The 20,556-nt window shown below is 43.6% G+C and overlaps 1 protein-coding gene across 1 annotated transcript; it reads left to right on the forward strand.

The window, feature by feature from the left end:
• The first annotated feature begins 916 nt into the window (after nucleotides 1-916).
• Nucleotides 917-18,956, forward strand: UGDH (UDP-glucose 6-dehydrogenase). The gene is made up of 12 exons (XM_065633928.1): nucleotides 917-1,061; nucleotides 1,698-1,866; nucleotides 4,114-4,215; nucleotides 5,651-5,851; nucleotides 5,934-6,131; nucleotides 6,626-6,773; nucleotides 7,904-7,998; nucleotides 13,204-13,334; nucleotides 14,037-14,170; nucleotides 15,293-15,384; nucleotides 15,478-15,588; nucleotides 16,975-18,956. The coding sequence occupies exons 2-12, from the start codon at nucleotides 1,705-1,707 to the stop codon at nucleotides 17,083-17,085; spliced, it is 1,485 nt and encodes a 494-aa protein (XP_065490000.1). The 5' UTR covers nucleotides 917-1,061; nucleotides 1,698-1,704; the 3' UTR covers nucleotides 17,086-18,956.
• Nucleotides 18,957-20,556: the final 1,600 nt, after the last annotated feature.

Consider the following 20,556-nt stretch of genomic DNA (forward strand, 5'->3'; position numbering starts at 1 on the left):
AGATTTCTCCGTGTCTTTCTGCTCCCAAAGCCAGATGAAGTATACTAATAACATATTATACAAAAGGCAAAAAGTAGTGCCTAAGATTTTTAACACAACTACGCAGGAGACCCTTGGGCAGTGCCCGGATCAGAAGGGCGAGTAAGTGCGAGGTCATTGCATTTCTTACTCTGGCAACGTTTGCAATCTGGACTTTGAACACTGTATTTTACTGTTGCCTATCCACATATCTTTATTGAGACAGCACTGTACTACAGGAGAGAGAACATATGACGAGTTTTGTTCTCCAGTAAGCACGGCTCAAGCACCGAAAGTGATGCACACATGTGACCACCAAAATTTGTTTTTCCTATAGAAACACGTTGAGGTTGGAGGGGGGCAGTTTGGCGGGGCACCCTGCTGATCCCCTCGCTGACCCCGGGGAGCCCCCGCTCCCCACTGCCTGGGGACCCCTCCAGTGCCCCTCTGAGGGGGCCACGCTGCGGCCCGGACCCCCCTCCCGGACAGAGGTAGCGAGACCAGCCGCCGTGACGCCAAAAAACCCCAAATGGAGCAAGCGGAACGACGTGTAAAACACGCCCGGACTGACCGGCGGGGGAAGCGGCCGTCGGGGCCGCGGTCCCGCCCGGGCTGGCCAGCGCCCCGAGAGGCGCCGCTCTCGCCCCGCCAAGGCTGAGGGGAGGCCGCCGCGGCGGGGCCCGCCCAGCCCGGCCCCGAGGCCAGGCCGCGGAGACCCCAGCCGGGCCCAGGGACCCTGCGGCCCCTCAGCCGCCCGTACGGTGGCGGGCTGGGCCGGGCCGGGCCGGCGCCTGAGGTGTCCCGCGCCCATTCGCCGGCGGCGGGAAGGGCGGGCGAGCTGTGCGCCGGCCTCCGGGGAAGGGAGGAGCTGGGGGCGGCCTCGCCCGCCGTGCCCGGGATGAAGCAGCCGCCTCAGCCCCGCGGCGGCCCTTTAAATAGCCGCCGCCGCTCGGTTCGTAGTGGGGTGTTGCCCTGAGCTCGCCGAGCATCCTCCCCGCGGCTCTCCCGCTCGATCCGCGGCGGCAGCACCGCGCCCGCCCGCAGTAAGTCCCTGGGATGCGGCTTCGGTACCGGCCGCGGGTGCCCGTGCTGCCTTCCCCGGGGCGGTGGCGGCCTTTCCCGCCAGCTGCCGCCTGCCCCGGGGCCGGATTGCGGCCGGCGGGAACCTTTCACTCGGCTCCGGGGATGGAGTTCGCGGGGGTCGGCCCCGGCCCGAGGGGCGCGGCGCCGCTTCCCGGCCGGCTCCTTCCACCGGGGAGGAGGCGGTGGCTGCGGCCTCGGCGCCGTTCCCGGCCGGGGGGTTGCGGGGACGGGCCGGGGGCGCGGCCCGGGGGTCCCGGCCGATCGCGGCCTGGCGCGGCCCTGCCGCCGGGGTCTGGCCCTGCGCGCTGCCGGCAGCGGCGGGCTCTGCTCGGGCCGGGTGCCGCCGTGGCACCCGCAGCTCCGCGGCCCATGGAGCGGTATCGACGCCGGCAGGCTGCGGGGCCGCGTGTGCCGGCGCTCCCCTGGGCCAGCTCCAGAGCCTCCCGGGCGGGAGATCAGCTGTGAGAAAATGTTCCTCTCTGTGGCAACACAATACAGTCTCAAGTCTTTAGTTCTCTCTTATTTCCATGAATTGTTGGCCGGTGTTTTAATTTATAACTCCTGATTCTCTTCCCCGCCCCCCTTCCCCTTCCTAGAGCAATCATGTTTGAAATTAAGAAGATCTGCTGCATTGGTGCTGGTTATGTTGGTGGGCCAACCTGTAGTGTTATTGCACAGATGTGTCCCAATATCAAAGTCACTGTTGTGGATGTCAACGAGGCCAGAATCAATGCCTGGAATTCAGATGCACTCCCGATCTATGAGGTAAACGTGTCTCGCTGCCGTCTCTTCCAGCCAGTGTTGCATTTGCTCCTCTCCCACCACATGGCATTTCCATAGGGGCCACTTCTGAAGCCTGATAAGTATAGCACAGTGATGTCCTTCAAAAAGAGTATTCTGGAACAGCTGCTTGTCACTACTGCTCGTTAAACCAGATTCTTGAAATAACTTAATATGTCTGGTGCCAGCAGGTATTTAAGGATTATATATGAAGGGTCTAGTAAGCAAAAATTTATTATAGTGAGTTGTGCTAAATCACGCTGACTTACTTTTGGGGCCCAATTTAATCATAACATGGTCCTCTTACTCAGTTATAAATATTATCTGCTGTGTTTTAGCACAATATGAATGTAAGATTTATTCCCATTATGAATACTGCCAAAATTGAAGCTGTGTTGCCCATCTTAACCATGTTGTAAGATGCGGACAGTCATGTTCCTCATTTACATGTACCGTAAACCTCCAGTCTCGTCTGGGAAGACTAGGCCAGATAAAAATTACTTTAAATGTTTCATACTCTCACTCCTTCATTACAGAATTACTTTAATTTGGAGATATATATATATATAAAGCATTTTTTCTATTTTGCTTCTCTTACCCCTTGTTATTTTTCACTCTTTTTCACCCTTAAAGAACAGATCTGGTTTTCATTCTTTCGTGAAATATAGCTTTTATAGGTTGAAATTATTTTCTTTAGTGAGAGTGAAAACTTATCTTCACTCGTCTCCCAAAGACAAGGCATGTTGCCTGGTACTAACAGTTACTCCCTTGTTGTGAGAAGTCTCCTGAATCCTGTTTGTGCTGTAACACTAATGTATTTTTTTTTCCCTCTTAAAACTAAACATATATTGTGACTCTTTAGATGAAGATTAATAGACCTCCTTTGTCATACATATTCAAAAGAAAGTGTGTATAATGCTCAGATTAGCAGTTGAGACATGAATAAAGATCATGAAAGCAAGTACTTTGTCTTCTATAAACCCTTAAACTGCATGAGTTAAAGTAGAGCTAGTCTTGGCATGTTTTTTAAAAAAACAAACTCACAACATCTGTTTCCTGGAATGGTGTCCTTTGCTTACAAAGAATGTACAAAAACTGCCAAGAATTGGTTCAGGCAGTTGTGAAATTGCATCATTGCACAGTGAGGTTTTTTGTATTTTTTGTTTTGGGTTTTTTTCTTTCCAGTGTCAGAAGTAGTCCGGTGGGCTGCCTTTCTGTTTGCATCCCAGTAACACCATAGGTGAAACATGTGGTGATGTGATGGGTTGTAATACATGTTATTCTGACTGTGCTGACCTTTGTTTTCCTTTTAAGTAGGTATTTGGTATGAAGTGAGACAGCAAAAATGTCTCGCATAAGAAAGCTGCTGCTTTGTTTTCCTCTCTCTCTCCTTCCAGTGAACTTTTGCCTTTCTGGCATGTAATCAAACATTTCATGTCATGATAGGCATATCAAGTTGGGGATCTTATTGCCAGGTTACAATGTGTTTTTCTTTTATCTATGACAACTATATTTTAGTTAAATCATTTTGTAGACCATTCTAATAAGGAAGATTGCTCCTGTACACAATGGCCTCCTGCTCCTCTTGTCTGTGTGGAGGTGTTAAGGGAAAGGGAAGTGTTGTGGCACAGTATGTGTCTCTATAAAGAATCTAACTGAATTGTGCCTGTGATTCATCTGTGCGGTGGGTGTGGTGCTATGATTAGTTTAAAGTGGTCCAAACCTGAGTGGTTGCCAAAAGGAGTGGTCTTTAGCTCCTGTGTGTCACCGCTGCTTTTCTTTCACTGGATCTGGGCTTGCTAATTTGGTGGAAGACTTCTTTGTGGTGGTGTTTGTTTGTGGTTTTTTTGTGCTGAATAGGTTTTAGATCTGGTGTTGAGGAGGTAGTGGAATACGTAGCTGAGGAAAAAGGGGAGTTTGGACCACCTTTTTGTTTGCAGCCTGGGGAATGCTGTAAGACTTTACTTCTTGAATCTACCTGATATCATGCAACAGGTGTTTCTTTAATTGTCGCTCATGGTAATAGAATTGAGCATGGGAATAACTGGGGCCTAAAATCTGGTTGTGCAAATAACTCAGTGTAGCTAAAAGTTTTGAAACATCATTTTGAGTGTTTTCAATAAGAAAGGGCTTTTTTTTCCACTATGTAAATCTACAGAAGCTTTACTTTCTATCTGGCAAACTGAAAACATGCATTAACCTTAACTGCTATTTTTTTTCTGTTCTTTTCAGCCAGGGTTAAAAGAAGTGGTGGAATCCTGTCGAGGAAGAAATCTCTTCTTTTCCACCAGTATTGACGATGCCATTAGAGAAGCTGATCTTGTATTTATTTCTGTAAGTTTAGGTGGAGAAGGTGGTTGTGTTTGTCTTTGTTCTTTCTTATCAAATCATTGTGTTGCTCTGATGTTCTAAAGAGACCTTTGTTTTGTCATATAAATTCAGTTAGCAATGTCATGTCAGTGTGTTACAGTTTTCTCCTTTTCTCTCTGTGTACTGTGGGAAAAGTGTTAAGTAAGCTTTTTATTTCATTCTAATCTGTTTCTTGTAGCCAGTAGAACATGTGACAAATTAACAGGCTCTACGTCGAAATGATGATGTTTAGCTTGGTTAGAGATATGGGGTCTTAGAGCAAAATATAGAGCAAATCTGTGATTACAGTGCACTACTGAAATCCATGGGGCTTCAATAGTGTTGACAGAGTTCCTAGAAGGGGATGCAAAATCATATACTGATTATTGGGTTACAAAGATTTATTTCTAGAAGCTTTTAAAAACCAATGTATTAATGGAAGAGGGGCTGGCTTTAATATTTTCTAGCTGTTGTTGACATCACTAAGAAGAAGATCCTGTCAAACATAAACAGTGTGACCTTCTGTAATCCAGAAGGTTGTTCCTAATGCAAAATAAAAAAAAAACAAAACACAAAAAACAACACCACAAAAACCACAAAACACCCCACAAAACCAAAAAACAAAACCAAACAAACTCTGCTGTTCATCTTGGTAGGCCACAATTGAGTTATTTTTGTTACCTATGTCCTCTTTCCTTCAGAGCTCCTCTTTGTTAGGGCACCTCAGTGCAGAGCTCTCTTTCCGATACTATGTTTCTCCATTCATTAAGTCTAAAATGAATGCCACTTGGCTGGATGACTGCCACTAATGCAGGCTATATATTGCCACCTGTCCTTGGCTTAAACCATGGTGTTGTGCTTTACATGTTGTTGCCATTTCTCCTTTCAGTTTGTAATGAAAAGGGCACTCTGTCTTAATCTAAATGATGTGTTTTCCCTCATGTTGCCTTTTTTGTGTAATTCAGTATATCAGTTTTTCAACAGCTCTACACTGAGGTTTCACTGCAGAATGGGTTTAAACCATAACTGCCTTACTAGCTGCAAGATTCTTGTAATGTGAATTTTTGCACTCCTGATGTGGGACAGGAAACAAAAGGTGGCTGGCTGTAATAGTGAAGAAATTACTGGTGTTGCCAGAATAAGGACTAAGTTTCACCAAAGTGCGCAGAGCTGCTATGAATTGCTCTTGTTTAAATTCTATTTGAACAGTGGCCAATGAGCTTGCTTTAGAAGACAAAATGGGTAATTCAGAAAGCTAATAGCTGTTCATCTGATACGGTAACTAGAATAATTCTGGGGTAGAAGCAAGCTGGACTTTGGGGAGGAAAATGTCTGTCATTCTTTACACACGAGCTACTGACAAGGTGAAATTGTTAAGAGACCTGTAACATTTCTTCCTCCTCTGTGCGTTTGTAACTAGGTTAACACTCCAACAAAGACCTATGGGATGGGAAAAGGTCGAGCAGCTGATCTGAAATACATTGAAGCTTGTGCCAGGCGCATTGTACAAAACTCAAATGGCTATAAAATTGTCACTGAGAAAAGCACAGTTCCAGTACGTGCTGCAGAGAGCATTCGTCGAATATTTGATGCTAATACTAAGCCTAACTTGGATTTGCAGGTAAGTGTAATCTTTGAGTTGTGTATTTAAAGGCTGGTTGTTGCTTTTGGCTTTTATCTGTTCTTTGTTTCTGTGCCTGTAGGTGCTGTCTAACCCAGAGTTCCTCGCAGAAGGAACAGCCATCAAGGACCTGAAGAACCCAGACAGAGTGCTTATTGGTGGAGATGATTCTCCAGAGGGACAGAAAGCTGTTCGTGCTCTTTGTGCTGTTTATGAGCACTGGGTGCCCAAAGAAAAAATCCTCACAACCAATACCTGGTCATCAGAACTTTCTAAACTGGTCAGTGTTACTCACTGCTGTTGTCTGCAAAGAGCAAAGGGAGTGAGACAAAGCTCAGAAGCAGAAGTTCTCTGACACTGAGTGATATAGATGCAGTTAGGAAAGACAGGTGAGGTTGGGAGGACCCAGTATCTGTCAAAGGATATTAATCTCTTCCAATTATCTCAGCTGAGCTAATAGATTATATCAACTTTCTATGAAATCCTTTTCTCACTTTTATTGCTGTGTTGTTTATTACTAAGAGGAAACCTCCAGTGGTGCAGAAACTAGTTACCATCATAAAACTTTTCAGACTTCTGCAAGTTAAGCATTTCATTTTGCTTAGATCCCATTAACTGGAATTTATGTATTATACTAGTTATATTACCATTTTGTTTCTCGGAGTTACTTTAGATACTAAAGTAATCCTTCCAGTAGTAGCTCCCTTTCATCTGTGGGCATCTTGGTTTCTGGAAGAATCAAATTCTCTCTACTTTTTTTTAATTTATTTACAGGCAGCTAATGCTTTCCTTGCCCAAAGAATCAGCAGCATTAACTCAATCAGTGCTCTGTGTGAAGCTACAGGAGCAGATGTTGAAGAAGTAGCAAGAGCTATTGGAACAGACCAAAGAATTGGAAATAAGTTTCTCAAAGCCAGTGTTGGTAAACAAAAAAATTTTTTTTTTTGCCCCCTTCTGGGCTTCTGTTTAATAGTGCAGTAGGTCTACTAGTAGTGTTTTGAAGTAGGTGATCTGATAGGTTAAAACTTTCTGCAGCATGAGTGTGTGAAAATATTGCTGTAAAGTAGTAGCATAAATCACTTTTTTCTGGTAAAATGTCTAGGACTGGAGTTGCTCTAGACCCTGGCAGTCTGAAATCTGAGAGTTCAGAGTGCATGATTTATCCTTCCTGGGACATTGGAAAGAAGAGCTGCAACTTTATTTTTCTGAAGCATCACTGACAGTGCTCTCCAAGATGTCTTCCCAGTTGTAACTGCTGCAGTTTTGTTTGGTGGCTGCTGCCAGTGACCTGAGGAAGGAGATGCCTCTAGATCAGAATGTGTGATGGGAACTTCTGAATTAATCACACAAATTAGTTCAGATTTACCAGAGAGTAAGATGTGAAAGTGGTGATCAGAGCAACAAACTTTCAAACTTGCATAACAAGACTAAAGCCCATCTGTATGGCTACACTCTTCATGCTAGCAAGAAGTATGACTTTAAAATAACCTTATTGAATATAACCTTTCCTAGAGCCTATGCAAAAGTGAAAAGTAGATAGCAATTTTATTAACAAAATTTCTTGTACAATGTGTTCCTCTTGGACTCTGCTGAGCAAAGTTCTAGGGGTCAAAGATCTCTCTTAGTTCTCCCTTAGTCAGCTGTGGTGATCTTTGGTTCTTGGTAATTATTAGATATCCATTTAGGGGTAGGGGAGGAAAGAACCTGATCTTAACATTTTGTGTTCTGAGAAATATTCATCTAAATCCCAAGGTAGGGGGAAAGCAAACCCAGGAGCTTCTCCACCCACTTTTAATAATAAAAAAACTAGGGGCCTGGGACTGGATTTAAAACTTTAGTGGGACCTGAAGCAGATTTTAGGGCTTCTGTAACTGACAGTTAGGTCCAGGAGTTGGATTTTGAGAGATCCTTAAGGTTTTCATTTGCTAGCAGTGAAATACTGGGAAAATTATAATGCTAACTATGTAAATGATTGCCAAAAACTATTTGAGTCCAAAGGCTGGGTTTGAGTAGTACCTTAGTCACTTGTAAAATAACCACTTTCTTTTTCAGGGTTTGGAGGTAGCTGTTTTCAGAAGGATGTCTTGAATTTAGTGTACCTCTGTGAGGCACTGAACTTACCTGAAGTAGCCCGCTACTGGCAACAGGTACAAGTTCTTCACTATATTTTTGATGGGGTGATGTTTTTTCAGCACTCAGCTTTCGGGCATTGTGCTTTTGAACACTGTCTCTATGTAATCTGTGTTTCAGCTCTAAGGAACAGATACCTTAATGTTGATCATATTTACATTTTAGGGCACTCAGCCTAACACTTGCATTTCATATTCATGGATACTTAGGCTTTTTTAAGGTGAATTAGCTTGTCTGGATCAAGCGGACTGGGAAGTTGTTTAGAAGTAGCAGTAGAAAATGTGAAGTACAAGCATGTCTGGACTCCTGTCTTTTTTTTGCACTTTATCTCTGTCCACGTTGAATTCAGAGCTTATGATCTTTTCCTCAGGGTCTACTTTTACAGTTCTTTTTTCTGAAAGAACTCAGCAGAACTTGCTGTTCTTTTAAATAAACATGGTTGCTGCTGTTCCCTGGTTAATGTTAGGAACGATTAGGAAGTTGTGGATGCTTTCAGGCTTAGCACCGATGCAGCAATACCAGGATGCTCAGTCTGTACTAGCAAGTGTTTTCCTATTAGCAGTGAAGGCACCTTATCCCTCTTCCCAGTGCTGAGGAAGCAGCTTAGACATATGTGATATGGTCAGAAGAACAGATTTGGTTTATTGTCCTAATGAAGTACAAGGCTGCCTAGCAGATGCCCCCAGAATAACAAGCACATGATTTGCCTACCTTATTAGCAGCTTTCTGTATTTTCATTCTTCCTTTTGGCTAGCTTTTTTTCCCCTCGCTCTTCTCCATCCTGGTCTGCTGCTAAATTAACAGCCTGCCCGTGATTACTTCCATCATTGGTCAGTTGTGCCACATCTGTACTGATGTCCAGTACTTCTTACACCATTACATCATGGCTGTGTGCTACTGTTAATGGGGTTACTTAGGCTCTATTGGCTTCACAGGGTTCTGTTCTCCCAAAGGCCTGTCATACTCCCTTCTGGTTGTCTGAAGCTTGGCTGGATCTCACTCATAATTCCTGTATAACTACTTTCAAAACTCTGCCATCCTTCACAGTGCTATCTGTAACTTTTGTCAGCTTCTTACATTGTGATGGCCAGTTGCTTTCTACATCCTGTTCAGATAGTTTAAACCACCAACCAGGGGCTAGACAGCAGCCTAGTTACTTGCTTCTAACAATAACTCTTACATTAATTGCTTGGGACAAGGAAGATCTGCGTTTTATGCCATCTGCCTCAAGAGGTTCAGATTGACATCTTCCTGAAAAATGTACTTCATTAGGATAGCCTGGTCCCTGATGGAGATAATTGGCTATGCCCTTTTCGGGAAAGACAGGCCAGCCAAGCGTGGTGGTGGAGTTGCTCTTTACGTGAGAGAGCAACTACAATGTATAGAGTACTGTCCAGGTGCGGTTGAGGAGCAAGTTGAGAGTCTGTGGGTGAGAATTAAGGGGCAGGCTGGCAGGGGTGACACTGTTGTGGGAGTCTATTACAGGCCACCAGATCAGGGTGAGGAAGTTGATGAGGCCTTCTACAGGCAGCTGAGCGTGGCCTCACAGTCACAGGCTCTGGTTGTTATGGGGGATTTTAACTACCCTGATGTTTGCTGGAAGGACTACTCAGCCAGTCAGCCTCAGTCTAGGAGGTTCCTCCAGTGCATTGACGATAACTTTCTGATGCAAATGGTGGAGGAGCCGACTAGGAGAGGTGCGCTGCTGGATCTCGTCCTCGCTAACAAGGAGGGTCTGGTCGAAGCAGTAAAGGTGGGGGGCTGCCTTGGTTGCAGTGACCATGAGATGGTGGAGTTCAGAATCTCCTGTGGTGGGAGCAGAATACTGAGCAGAATTGCAACCCTGGACTTCAGCAGGGCCGACTTTGGCCTTTTCAAACAGTTGCTGGAGGAAATCCCGTGGGCAAGGCTGCTTGAAGGTAAAGGGGCCCAAGATAGTTGGCTAACTTTCAGGGACTGCTTCTACCAAGCTCAAGATCAGTGCATCCCGACGCGCAGGAAGTCAAGGAAGGGAGCCAGGAGACCTGCGTGGTTAAACAGGGAACTGCTGGGCAAACTCAAGTGGAAGAGGAGGGTTTACAAATCATGGAAGGAGGGGCTGGCCACTTGGGAAGAATATAAGGCTGTTGTCAGAGGATGTAGGGAGGCAACTAGGAAAGCTAAGGCCTCCTTAGAGTTAAACCTGGCGAGAGGGGTCAAGGACAACAGGAAGAGGTTCTTCAAATACATGGCAGATAAAACTAACACCAGAGGCAATGTAGGCCCACTGATGAACGGGGTGGGTGCCCTGGTGACAGAAGATACAGAGAAGGCAGAATTACTGAATGCCTTCTTTGTCTCTGTCTACTCTGCCGGGGGCTGTCCTGAGGAGCCCCGTACCCCTGAGGCCCCAGAGGAAGGCAGGGCAATGGAGGAGTCTGCCTCAGTTGATGAGGACTGGGTTAGGGAGCAATTAAGCAATCTGGACATCCATAAATCCATGGGTCCAGATGGGATGCACCCGCGGGTGCTGAGGGAGCTGGCTGAAGTCATTGCTGGACCACTCTCCATCATCTTTGCCAAGTCTTGGGAAACGGGAGAGGTGCCTGAGGACTGGAGGAAAGCAAATGTCACTCCGGTCTTCAAAAAGGGCAAGAAGGAGGACCCGGGCAACTATAGACCGGTCAGCCTCACCTCCATCTCTGGGAAAGTGATGGAACACCTTATCCTTGGTGCCATCTTAAGACATATCAAGGATAAGAGGGTCATCAGGGACAGTCAACATGGCTTCACCAAGGGGAAGTCGTGTTTGACCAACCTCATAGCCTTTTATGAAGATGTAACAAGGTGGATTGACGATGGCAGAGCAGTGGATGTGGTCTACCTTGACTTCAGCAAAGCATTTGACACCGTCTCCCACAGCATCCTCACGGCAAAACTGAGGAAGTGTGGACTGGATGATGGGGTAGTGAGGTGGACTGCAAACTGGCTGAAGGAGAGAAGCCAGAGAGTTGTGATCAATGGGGCGGAGTCTGGTTGGAGGCCTGTATCTAGTGGAGTGCCTCAAGGGTCAGTTCTGGGACCAATACTGTTCAATATATTCATCAATGACTTGGATGAGGGAATTGAGTGTACTATCAGCAAGTTTGCTGATGACACCAAGCTGGGAGGAGTGGCTGACACGCCAGAGGGCTGTGCTGCCATCCAGCGAGATCTGGACAGGCTGGAGAGTTGGGCGGGGAAAAATTTAATGAAATATAACAAGGGGAAATGTAGAGTCTTGCATCTGGGCAGGAACAACCCCAGGTTCCAGTACAGGTTGGGGAATGACCTATTAGATAGCAGTGTAGGGGAAAGGGACCTGGGGGTCCTGGTGGACAGCAGGATGACCATGAGCCAGCACTGTGCCCTTGTGGCCAGGAAGGCCAATGGCATCCTGGGGTGTATTAGAAGGGGGGTGGTTAGTAGGTCGAGAGAGGTTCTCCTTCCCCTCTACTCTGCCCTGGTGAGACCTCATCTGGAATATTGTGTCCAGTTCTGGGCCCCTCAGTTCAAGAAGGACAGGGAACTGCTAGAGAGAGTCCAGCGCAGGGCCACAAAGATGATGAAGGGAGTGGAGCATCTCCCTTCTGAGGAAAGGCTGAAGGAGCTGGGTCTCTTTAGCTTGGAGAAGAGGAGACTGAGGGGTGACCTCATCAATGTTTATAAATATATAAAGGGTGGGTGTCACGAGGATGGAGCCAGGCTCTTCTCGGTGACAACCAACAGTAAGACAAGGGGAATGGGTTCAAGCTGGAACACAAGAGGTTCCACTTAAATGTGAGAAGAAACTTCTTCTCAGTGAGGGTGACGGAACACTGGAACAGGCTGCCCAGGGGGGTTGTGGATTCTCCTTCTCTGGAGACTTTCAAAACCCGCCTGGACGCCTTCCTGTGTAACCTCACCTAGGTGTTCCTGCTCTGGCAGGGGGATTGGACTAGATGATCTTTCGAGGTCCCTTCCAATCCCTAACATTCTGTGTTTCTGTGATAATTGCAGTCCTATCAGTAAAGTGAGACTAACATACTACATGAGCCTTGTGTAGGACTTGGATGTGTTGGCACAGCAGGAAAGAGAGAGACAGAGGTTTTGATATTTGCTTCAAAACTACTGCTTTTACTTAGTATAAAATGTAAGCAGACAAATGATAATCCCTGCAGCTGCAGGAACTAAATTTGTGTTACCTCAATGATAATCTGATGAATAAGGAAAAGTTAATGTCTTGGGGAAAAACAAACAAACCCAAACAACAAGAAGCCAAATTGCTTTGGTTCTGTCTTTGAGATCACAAGGGTCTTTTTCAAAATGCAACCTACTTGGTATCTTAGCAACCCAAAGGCATAGGAACACTTATGGTTTGCTCTGTGTGGAGGTGTGTTTTGTGTTTTATTTAACAAAAGCCTAAAAGGTTGCATTGTTAATGTGAGCAAACTAGTTTAAAGTGCTTTTAATGTTTCTATGTGCCCTTATTCTGTTTTAGGAGCGATGTTTTGCAGTGTTTCTGTGTGGCTTATTAAGCTGTGGACAAATAGGGTAGTAAGAACAGCTGCTGCAGGGTTAGGATAAGGTAGAGTGCAGTGTTCATGTAGAGCAACCCTCAGAGCTTCCTCAGAGCACTGTCATCTTGCAGAGGTCTACCTGCCCCAGCCCACATTGGTCAAGTCCTAATGTAATGCACACACCTGTATAAGCAACTGCGTGAACTCCTTCATTGTGGCCTGAGCACTGAGCTGTCAGCAGCTCATCCCAGGGCACACTCATAGGAGACCTCAGACAAGTCCGAAGGACAGGATGCAAGTTCTGGAGGACAGGCTGACCAGAGCAGCTCCAGAATCCTAACTTATTCTCTCTGGCCTTTGTAGAGGACAGGAGTCTCCAATACTGAAGTCTTATTCACTTGAAAACAGCTGCAGAAATAAATGTGTCCCTTTTACCCTGTCACCTGTTTTACATTCCACATCACCACCCTGTTAAATTGCATAAATCTCACAGCTTTTATTTCTTCTCTTCAAATAAACCTAGTTCAGCAATACCATTCTACTGTATAGTTCATACCTTATGTTGCATAGACTGCTGCTGTTAATTCTCACTTTGGGTTGAAAATACCTTAAAAATCAAGAGGGACGTATAGTTCTTTCCAGTCCATGGTGAACATTGACTAGGTGGGGGAGCCTTCTGTACCATCATGTTTTATATAATTTCAGGTAATAGACATGAATGATTATCAGAGAAGAAGATTTGCTTCCCGGATTATTGACAGCTTGTTCAATACTGTCACTGATAAGAAGATTGCTATTTTGGGATTTGCATTCAAAAAGGATACTGGGGACACAAGGTAAGAAAGCAAATTCAGTTCATTAGTGTGGGTTCCTTACACTTGTCACCACCTACGCTGCTAAACCACCCTATTGAATTGTGTTAATAAAACCAGATCACATATGGGGCCCTTAACCTCTTGTGACTGAATTGGTTTGTAACAAGCATTAGTCTCTCTTAAATGGGTGAGACAAATGATTCTTGACCTCTACGACGTGCCTGAATCATTCAGAAGCTAGAGCAGATAACTCTAGTCCATATTAACTTGCATAAGATGCATTTTGACAGAGCCCTTCCAGTCTCCACGGGAAAGAATGTGAGTGTTTTTACAACTGACTCCGAATTGCTATGTGAAGCCCAAGTTTCAGCTTTCTTTCTCAAAGGTGGTTAGTTCTGTTTTCCTGTAAAGCTCAAACTTAATACAACTCTCCCCAACTGCTGTTTGTAGGGAATGCTTATAAGATTGATGCCTCATTAATTACAGTCAATAGGAGTCCTGGGGCTTAGTATCTCTCTTGTATGATTCAGCAAGAGACATGTAAATTTGTTTTTCATATTACTTTCCTTGGCATCCCTCAGTTTCAGGTTTGCTGCTGGCATGGATTACCACTAAGATGTTTAATGTAAAGCTGGTGTAAAAGCTCTGGCATTGCATATCATGACACTTGAAGGCTTTCATTACTTAAAACATGCCATCTGGTTCTCTGATTCACTTCCTTAGAGAGTCGTCCAGTATCTACATTAGCAAGTATTTAATGGATGAAGGAGCAAAGCTCCATATCTATGATCCTAAAGTACCTAAGGAACAAATCATCTTAGACCTCTCACATCCAGGTGTTTCAGAAGATAACCAAGGTAAGAATGCTCATGTAATACTTGCCACCCCCTTCATACCCGCACTCCCCCCAAGAAGAAAACCCCCACCCGATTCTCAAAATAAATTCACTTTCACATTTTCACCATGGCAATGATGTGCTGTTGGGTACACTTACTAGAGGATTGTCATAGCTCAGAGGATTACTGTAACTCTTCCTCTCCCCATAGCTGTTGTAGGTAAATGCTAATTCTGTACTATTGTATATTTTTCTTCTGAAAAATATTCATTCGAATACACACAAAGATTTTTCTCTGCTCAATTAAAAGGAAGAGAAAGAAGAATGTCTATAAGTGGGAAAGACTATTGTTGTTCTGTCAGCTCCTTTGTGTCCTGAGTCCCGTCTTGCCTCAGTTCTTGCTTGCATGTGTAAAGTAGAAATAAAGAAATATTTCTGGAATTCACTGTAGGGCATTCTTCCCTTCCCCTATATAACTTCCAAATTAATCTGTTCCCTTAAATTCAAGAAGACTTTAAAGTAATCATGTGTGACTGTAAGTTTATTGGGGAGAAGCAGGGAGTATTTGGGATTTTTATTTTCTTTTTGGGGAGGGAGAGAAGGATAGACAGGGCTTCTAGAGGTGAAGAGAATGGAGGAAAACAAGCTGTGATGAAGAAGAGTGAAGGATGTACATTATTTGACATGCCCTTGAATTAGAGGGGGATGAGAGGGCTGCCTCTAAGCAGCTGCTGAGGAAGTCAAAGGATGAAGGCAGCCCCTAGTGAGACGTGAATCTCTTCTACTGTGAACTGAGTGTTAAACAGCAACTGCAGTGTGCTGCTCTTGTACAGGCAGTGACCTCTGTGAGAGCTGGCATTTGAACTTTTAATTCTAGAGATGCTCTTAAATGTTTGAAGTTAGGCATTTGAATTCAATTTAAACAATCAAGTGCCCTGACTATTCAGATGCCAGGTACAAGCTGCTTTCATTTAAATAAGTAAAATCAAAGCGACAGATGTCTTGACAGGGAACATCTCTAGATGAGTGACCTGAAACTCTCCTTGTTTGAGTAGGGGCAAGGAATGCAACTTGTTTGCCGGGAGTGCACCAGGTTGGTACTAAAGATGTGTGCAGAACAAAATTTTATCTTCCTTCGTTACAGTGTCTCGGTTGGTCACTATAAGTAATGATCCTTATGAAGCCTGTGATGGAGCTCATGCACTTGTAATTTGCACTGAATGGGATATGTTTAAGGTAAAAATGTTATCTTCAAATTAAACTGAAAAAAACCAAAGTGGGAGTGTTACGCTGTTTATCTGTTCTATCTGTTTTAATTGCCCTTTACAGGAGTTGGATTATGAACGTATTCATAAGAAGATGTTGAAGCCTGCATTTATTTTTGATGGTAGGAGAGTTCTAGATGATCTTCACAATGAGCTACAAGTCATTGGCTTCCAGGTAATCAGCTGGGTGATGCTGATTCTTGCATTTCTTTTCCTTCTACTCTGTTCCCTCTTGTTTTTCCTCTGCAATGACTGAGTAGCAAGGGGGGAAAAAAAATCCACCTCTTCAAGTGAGGATTTATAGCTAAAACTGTCTGTACTTAAGCCTCTTTGCTAGTGTTCTCCTCTTTCTGCCATACCTTCCTGTTTTTGTAGACTGATGCTCTGTTAAAATCCAAGCTGCATCAGCCTATGCCGTCAACATTCAGCAGTGTAAATGTGCTTTGAAGCACTTACAGCATAGACAGAATTTGACTAATACTAGAATTTCCTGAATAATTTGACATAAGCATCTCAGCCAGGCACAATCAGAACAAAAATCTACAAGCCAGATCAGATGGATGTTTTGTTTCATTCCGTGTACTCCTGAGTACTGTCTCTACTTGTATAATGGCCATATAGACCTCCTCTCTTGCAATTTTTCCCCTGCTTAAACTACAAATGATTATTACACTGTTTGTGAACAGGTTTGTAGAAATTGTTTTAACCAGTCAATTCAGGCTGTTACTGGCAAACATGGTACATAAAGCTGACACAACTACTTGGTTACATCAGCACACTCTGAAAAAAGTTGTTTAAACAAGTCAGTTCCGATATATGTCTAGAATATATTGATTAAATTTCTGTTAAATTTGTTACTTAAGATATTTTGATGCTTTGCAATTTAAACTACAAAATATTTCACCTGTATTACTTAAGAGGAAAGCTACAGCTCTCCTCACTTACTGGGCATCTGAACTATTTTACTAGCTGGTGTTTTGTGTTCTACGAGTTCTGTCCTTACTGATTTTTACATTAGCCTGACCTAAAAGTTAGGGGAACCTGTGTCACTCTTTGAATTTTGCAGTGCCGGGCTTATGTGTGTCAGCTTTGTTACATACTTTCTCTTGTATAGAGTCGTCCACCTTTCAGCCTTTCAGAGTCTGTTTCAAAAACATCCCACTGCATTAAGGATGAGAAAAATCTTCTTCTATCCTGATTTACTGGATATAAACCTTTAGACAAAGGAGGTCAAACCCACTCTTTCTGAATACCCAGGAACATTTTATATTTGTACTGATAGTCCTGTGGAAGCTGAGGCACATGAATGTTCAAATTAGCAAGATGCAGCTCTAAATAGGCAAAGCAGGCACCTCTGAAAAGGCTGCTTTTTAAAAAAAGCTCTTTGCAACTCCAGTCCCAGAAACTGTAACCCTGGGCACATTGCACTTTCTGGCTTGTATTACTCTAGTGTTCATGAATTGTAGTCATGGTCCTGGATTTAGTTTGTGGATTCCTCATAGGCTTACGGGATTCTGTTTAGCTTGCTGTACTCGCTTCCTAAATGTGTGTTCTCTTTCAGATTGAAACAATTGGGAAGAAGGTGTCAGCCAAAAGAATTCCTTTTGCTTCTTCATGTGAAATTCCTAAATTCAGCCTGCAGGACCCACCTGTCAAAAAGCCTAGAGTATAATGTTTAATAGGTACTGAAGGAATTCTGTGGACCTTCTTAGTGATAACTGTAAGCCTGTGCTTTTTATAAGGAAAGATATTTTTCATAAACTAAAAACCAATTTTACACTAGAAATGGTACCTAGTACATGTGAACTCAGTCTATTTTCAAATCTCTATTTTTATAGCTTTTTTTTGTTACTGAAGATGGTACAGACCTGTTTTTAATAATGAATCATCTTTTAAGTGGAAAAGTAACCTTCAAACTGCAGACTTCTGCTTCCAGAAATGTTCCTAAACTGCACTTCACATGTTTCAAGTGATATGAAAGCAAAAGTAGAACATCTTACTCTAGTCCAGCTATGGACAGTGATCAGGAATTTTGATCTCATTGAGTCATCATTTGCTTTTGGGCTAATTCTTTGCCCAATTAAATGCTCACTCTAACTGGAGTTGAAGTCAGAAGAGAAGCTCTAAGTGAATTTGGTAGGATTTGGGTTGATCCCTAAAAGAGGTAACTGCAAAAATCCTACCGTGATCCTGGCTGAGATCAATGGGCATTGATGCAGTCTAAACCGCGTCTGTTGGGAGGCAACATAGTTCTGCAGGCATTGATCATGTAATTAATAACAGGGGACTAGCAGCTATAAACTGATCCTCTGGCAGATCTTCACTTTTGATTCTTTGGTTGTCTTGCCTACATTCCATGTGCAGCCACATAAATTATTGATCTAATTGGATTCCTGGGGCAAGTTTTTCCTAAGTTACAGCAAGACAGCCCATCTTCAGCAGAGGAGCATTCTGCTTGTTTGAACAATGAATTTTAGCAGAATTACCATAATCTGGTGTCAGTCCAAGTAGAAAGCAAATACTGGCTTCAAAGCTACCTGATGGTTATCTTTTTCCTTGCTTTCTGCTTATGTACTTCATCTGAAAGCAGTTTTCTTAATGAATCTGCAAAAATTATTCTCTGCTGTTAAGAAATTATTGAAAATGAAAATTCAGCCCCATAAGTTAGTCAGCTTGCTACCTCATTTAATTAGCAGGAATGAATACTTCCTATGTTATCTTGTTATTTTTGCCTTTACTATGACTTTATTTCTACTTGTTTTTATTATTCTAAATTGGCCAGTGCTATTAAAATCCTTGAGATGATGAAGTTTGTGTTTGGCTGGTTGCATGGGGTTGTCAAATGGAGGGGGGAGGATAGAGAAGGATGGTCATGAACAGGTTTCAGACTAGAAGGCATAGGTATCTCAGATAAATAATAGTTGTGTTGGGATGGTAGAGGGTTATCCTGCAACTAGTCACATAATACATTCTGAATTAATTCAGCAGGTGTGCCTTCAGGTGTGCTGTATCAGTAGTTAAACAGAGCATAAGATCAGTGTCATCTTGGAAACAAGTGCTGTTTTATCACAACTACCCACAGAAATATAGATACAATTTAAGCTTTAGGACAGCTATTTAAAGATGGTGTTATCTGACTGAAATAGCTGTGTCCTTGAGCCAGATGCTTTCCAGTTTTGCACATAAATGGCTTCTACACAGACTTAGTATGCAGCAGTCACTTGACACTTAGGGCAAATATGCCTTGGGCTTTTTGTCCCATCACAAGATTCTTCTGTGAGGAGTGCACCAGAAGCTAGACAAAGTGAGTGGGAATTACAGAGGCTTGAAATCGAACTGTCATCTCTCATCATGCCATCTCTTCTTCCCAATTCATACAACACCCACAGAGCAGGGATGACCCTTTGATACAGTTGTGTTTGTTAAGCATTGTAATCCAACTGGTGGGCCACCCTGTCTTTGCAGGTAGACATCTTGACTACCTCTGCCCTCATAGTGCTGGAGAGGGCAAGCTGGTAGTTTCTCCTTGGGGATTAAGAAGAGGGTCCTGACAAGTTGTGCTTGAAGGATCTCTTGTCCTGAGCTATGTTCAGGGTAGCACAGCACTGTTTCAGGGCTTGTCTTGATAGGGAGGGTGGGCAGAGGCTTCAGAAAATTGGGGTGTTTTTCAGAAACTTGCACCCAGCTATAACAGTAGGGCCTTTGTGTGGGACCTGTCCTTGTCAGTTTGGACAGATGAACCATTAAACTCTGGTGTGGAGCATTGCTCTTGTCAGGAATGTACAAGAGTTACAAGGCTGATCAGCGTTCCTGCGGCTTCCAGTGGCTTTTCAGATGCTGCGCCAAGCAGAGAGAGGAGCTATTATAGGTGCTATACCCCTGTTCCATGTCTCCTGCAGACTTGGTCAAAGCCTGGATAGTCACTTGTGGCTTAATCATAAGGATGAGGAAGAATGGACAAGTACATTATAGTGGGATCACTCGAACTCCCCTTTCTTAGGAAAGGGGGAGCAGTAGATCCTTTCTGAAGAGCATCGAAGGGTAAAACTGGTTACTAGCATTTTCCTTGCTTTCTTGGGGAGTCAGCTTATTCAGTTTCTTGGTGGCTACATTATTTTAGTGGGACAGTGGGATGAATCCAGTCTGACCAGCTGGTGGAACACCCTGCAGGATACTGCAAGGCTTCCCTTGCCTGTGTGTGAGAGAACCTTTACCATAGGCCATGAGAGTGAGCTTACCAAGATTTTGCAGAACTGTGAATCATAAGCCATTGTCTTCAGAGCACAGTTGCCAGGGAAATAAGAATTGGAGACGACTTGCATTCCTGCTTTGAAAGCTTGAGTAGTGCATGTAGAAGATGGCTTTTAATGCTATTGAAGTCTTTGTGGAATCTTACAGCATGTAACTCTTGATGAGAAGTGTGTAATATGAGTAATGGGTTCCTGGGCTCTGAAATCCTTTTTTTCATGGGGCACTTAATAAAATGCAATCCCACAGTAACACTGCTTTTCACTGCAAAAATGTGAATACAACAGCTGAAGCAAATCCAGTTTGAATACAAGCCCATGGATAGTATAATATAGACTTCATAAATAAGACGTACGTAGACAAATTGTAAATGCCAGGCAAGATGTACTGTCTGTCTTTGTGTATGTGTTTAAACCTTTATGCAGCTAAAACTAGTCCAGTCCCAGGCCTGTAGCAGCCAAGAATTTTGCAAGTGAATAGAACAAACACATTTTCAACCAAGACTAGTTAGTATAGGAGCTGGTAGTGGTGAGATTTTTGTACTGGCCAACAAGTTTACGCTTCTGTCACTTGAGGTTCTTCTTTTGATCTGGAATTTACAGAAGTGCTATAATCTTGCTCAACAGCTGAAGTTTGAAATTAATTGTGAAACAATGCAGGAAAGCATAATGGGTTATCTCTCATTGCTTTAGGAATACTGGAGTCAATTTTCATTACTTGCTTTTTTTATTCCAAGCTAAGAATTTCTCTTTCAAGTTGAACATCTACAATAAGTTGCCATATGTTGTAGTAAAGAAGCATAAATACTTGACATTTCATTTAAAAATAAAGGGGATGCAAATACTAATTATTGATCAAATAGGAAAAAAATTTAAAACTATTCTTAGATGAACAC

The sequence above is a fragment of the Caloenas nicobarica genome, chromosome 4, assembly GCF_036013445.1.
Source record: "Caloenas nicobarica isolate bCalNic1 chromosome 4, bCalNic1.hap1, whole genome shotgun sequence".
Classification (NCBI taxonomy): domain Eukaryota; kingdom Metazoa; phylum Chordata; class Aves; order Columbiformes; family Columbidae; genus Caloenas; species Caloenas nicobarica.

Coding starts and splice junctions, on each gene's coding strand:
- UGDH (XM_065633928.1), top strand. CDS start 1,705: ATGTTTGAAATTAAGAAGATCTGCTGCATTGGTGCTGGTTATGTTGGT. Junction 14,171..15,292: donor TGTTTCAGAAGATAACCAAG/GTAAGAATGCTC, acceptor CCTTCGTTACAG/TGTCTCGGTTGGTCACTATA. Junction 15,589..16,974: donor TACAAGTCATTGGCTTCCAG/GTAATCAGCTGG, acceptor GTTCTCTTTCAG/ATTGAAACAATTGGGAAGAA.